Genomic DNA, 3,097 nt, shown 5'->3' with positions numbered 1-3,097 from the left:
TTTCCCTAAATACTTGTTTTTTACCCTTGTCAGAGACAGGATACTGAATTAGATGGGTTTGATGCAATACTCATTCTAGTATTGCAAACTGTCAGAGATGCCCCACCACCCCAAACCTTCTTACATTCCCGAGATTCTTTGGCACGTAGTCTAAGGGGAGTCCTCCAACGTACAGCTTCCCCTCCACATCCAAAGTGCTACCATCTCCCAGAGCACTGACTGCTACCAATTCCTGTCCGTCCACAATGATTATACCTTTTCTTTTAACGTATTCAGTCTTTATCTGGAAAAAATGAGAGCATGCAAACATGAATCAGTACGCTGAATCAATTACTTAGTCATCATTTGCCATAGAAGCAAGACAATTTTTCAGCGGTTAGATTGCTTTGACATACTGTATTGAGGCATCCTCTTGAAATTCATTGTGAGGCTGAGGCCATTTCAGAATGCAACTGAGCAGCTAAGCTGCTTCCTTGCCTCCCTAAGGGCTCACAATGATTGCATGTTATCCTGCATAAGTTTTTCAATGTCTTAACAATCATTATTTAAAACCACTAGTTTATTGCCTTAGGATATGAGCACATCACTGAGTTTGAAGAGGGGAGTACTGTGCTGGTCTTCTGCAATTATTGTGCTGCCCACCAGCTGAGCCACCTTAGCTCTCTGAAGCGCACACTCCTACGCTGTAATTTTATGATGGGCAGTGCTGAATTTGCTATGATCAAAAAGCTTTCCAGTTCTGTCCATCTTGTTCATTCACGCCCCTATGCCTTCCTTGCTCTAAAGCAATTACTCACATGCAGATGAGGGAATTTATTTGAAGTCAGCTAGCCATTTATTCTTCCCTGGTTACTTTTAGCCCCTCTCAGAATCCCGATCAGGTTCAACATGAGGTTTCATGAACATTTGGGTTGGTAAGGGGATAAAGTGGTACAGCAGAGTGATATGAACAGATGGCAGAGAACGGGAAGAAGTGCTTCTTTCGGCAGCAATGCGTATTAGCTTAAATTGATTGTAGAGCTACTGCAACAATCACCCCCAGCTGTGAAGTGGTGTGACTCAGCCTTAATCTCCAAAAAAAGGTTCAAGCTCGTGTTTTTATGTCCTGGGTAGTAAAGGTAGGTCAGGTCTCATATGGAATCTGTTCAAAAGTGGATAGTGCGAGTATGAGTTTTATGTGAGTATATTTAATTTTAAACATGCAGCTGTAAATCCTGGAGTGTTCTTACTTTCAGGGTGGGCAGTAAAGCTTAACTGTGATATTGCTCTCTGACAGAAGTTCACATTTGCTTTCTTTATGTTAGTTTTTGCTGGTTTTTCTTCTGCTGATTATATATGAAAAGCAAAAATAACACTCTGCTGATTCCCAAGGCACCTAGGAGAGGTGGCAACTTTGTGTCATCAACCCACTTTGTCTCACAGAAGCCACTTCCTGGAGTTAAGGCTTCACATATGGACAAGGGAAGGGAAGCTTAGCAGGATGAATAGTCATCCTCACCTGCCTTAAGGAAAAGTAATGTGGTCAGAATTACTTTTAAAACTCATGCAGACATCAGTCATTTCTTACAAAGAAAGCAAGAGGCAGCAACATGGGTGTTGCTCAGAGGAACTGAGCTAATAGAGGCTAACACAGTCTTTGTACAGAAGGCCCTGAATGCTATGTGACACCTGAAAGCTGTATCCATAATTTCTTCTCAAACTCTCCTTATGCCAAGTCCTCCCCCTCCAGCCTCCATTCATTCCAAATGTCTACCTTTCTCATGTTGCATCAACCAAAAAAAGGAGAGAGAATGCTTCCCTGTTAGCATTAGCTGCTACGACATGCTCAGGTATTAAGCGATAAGTAGGAGAAAGGAGAAACTGTGCACGCACAAATCTCTTTCATCCTGTCACACACTCAGGTCTTTGGTGACATAGTGCATGGAAAGCTCTCTGTGGAAAAAGTCCACAGAAAGGAGTTTCGAGACCTCTCTGTTGGGTTCTTCTCTGGTGAAGATGATCATTATTACATAGTTGATGAACTATTTTATTTCTAAATAACCTGAGATACTTGACAGTAGTTGGATGCTGGAATTGATACACAATTAATGAGAACTTAAAAAGGAAATAAGTATACTCAAACACAAGTTATATGAATGGTTTCATGATTGGGTTAAAACCTGTTTGCCTTTGCAACACAGAAAGCATACAGGAAAGGCAGGGAAAAACCATCCCAGTAACTCCAGGGAAGAGAAAATGGAGTACAAGATTGGTGACTACCTACCGTATGCCATTTTCCATCACTGATAACAGCAGGGTGAAAAGCTACTGCTTTTCCTTTGCCTAGATCAAATGAGAAATAGAGCTGTCCTCCATGAAGTTGTAGGGCTGCATAATCAACCTGGTTCTGGTGAGCCATGTAGTAAATCAGGCCACTGGAGGCAAAGGTTCTGAGATTCAGCTGGACAGAAAGTCTAGACAATAAAAATTCAGTATTACTGAAATATATTTCTTCTGCATTGTTAAAAAGCTTTTCTGGAGGCAGTGAACAGTCTCAACCAATTTATTATTATGAAAGGAAATTTATTATTACAAAGGCCAGAAAAGTAGAATTTGCATTGATTCCAAGAAAGCATGACCTATAACGTATTTCACAATAGAAATCAGTGCTGTCAGAGACAGAAAAAGTGCTTGTCACAGAGTGAGCTGGGCTTTAAGAGGGACGGGCTCAGCTGTTTGCAACTGCAGGCTTGCCTATTGCCCCAAGAAAGGAACAAATTCCAGGATAATGTGATGGCATCCATTACTATCAGCCAGGCTTGCTGGGATATAGCCTTTGACACTGTCTCCCACAGCATTCTCCTAGAGAAGCTGGCGGATCACAGTTTAGACAGGTACACTCTTTGCTGGGTAAAAAACTGGCTGGACGGCCGAGCCCAGAGAGTTGTGGAGAGAACGGAGTTAAATCCAGTTGGCGGCCGGTCAAGAGCGGCGTTCCCCAGGGCTCAGTTTTGGGGCTGGTCCTGTTCAATATCTTAATCAATGATCTGGATGAGGGGATCGAGTGCTTCCTCAGTAAGATTGCAGATGACATCAAGCTGGGTGGGAGTGTCGATCT

At 42.4% G+C, this 3,097-nt stretch overlaps 1 protein-coding gene across 1 annotated transcript in view; it reads right to left on the bottom strand.

Moving 5' to 3' along the window:
- Positions 1 to 2,440, bottom strand: part of LOC104080992 (laminin subunit alpha-1-like) — a gene marked incomplete at its 5' end in the record, with an annotated part of 7,742 nt that extends 5,302 nt beyond the window's left edge. Inside the window, 2 exons of the mRNA XM_009583571.1 lie at positions 125 to 283; positions 2,264 to 2,440. Coding sequence (XP_009581866.1) covers positions 125 to 283; positions 2,264 to 2,440 — 336 coding nt within the window. The remainder of the gene's footprint in view (positions 1 to 124; positions 284 to 2,263) is intronic.
- Between the last annotated feature and the right edge of the window lie 657 nt (positions 2,441 to 3,097).

Source organism: Fulmarus glacialis, unplaced genomic scaffold, assembly GCF_000690835.1.
Source record: "Fulmarus glacialis isolate BGI_N327 unplaced genomic scaffold, ASM69083v1 scaffold1748, whole genome shotgun sequence".
Classification (NCBI taxonomy): Eukaryota; Metazoa; Chordata; class Aves; order Procellariiformes; family Procellariidae; genus Fulmarus; species Fulmarus glacialis.
This window is presented reverse-complemented; position numbering and strand designations above follow the sequence as displayed.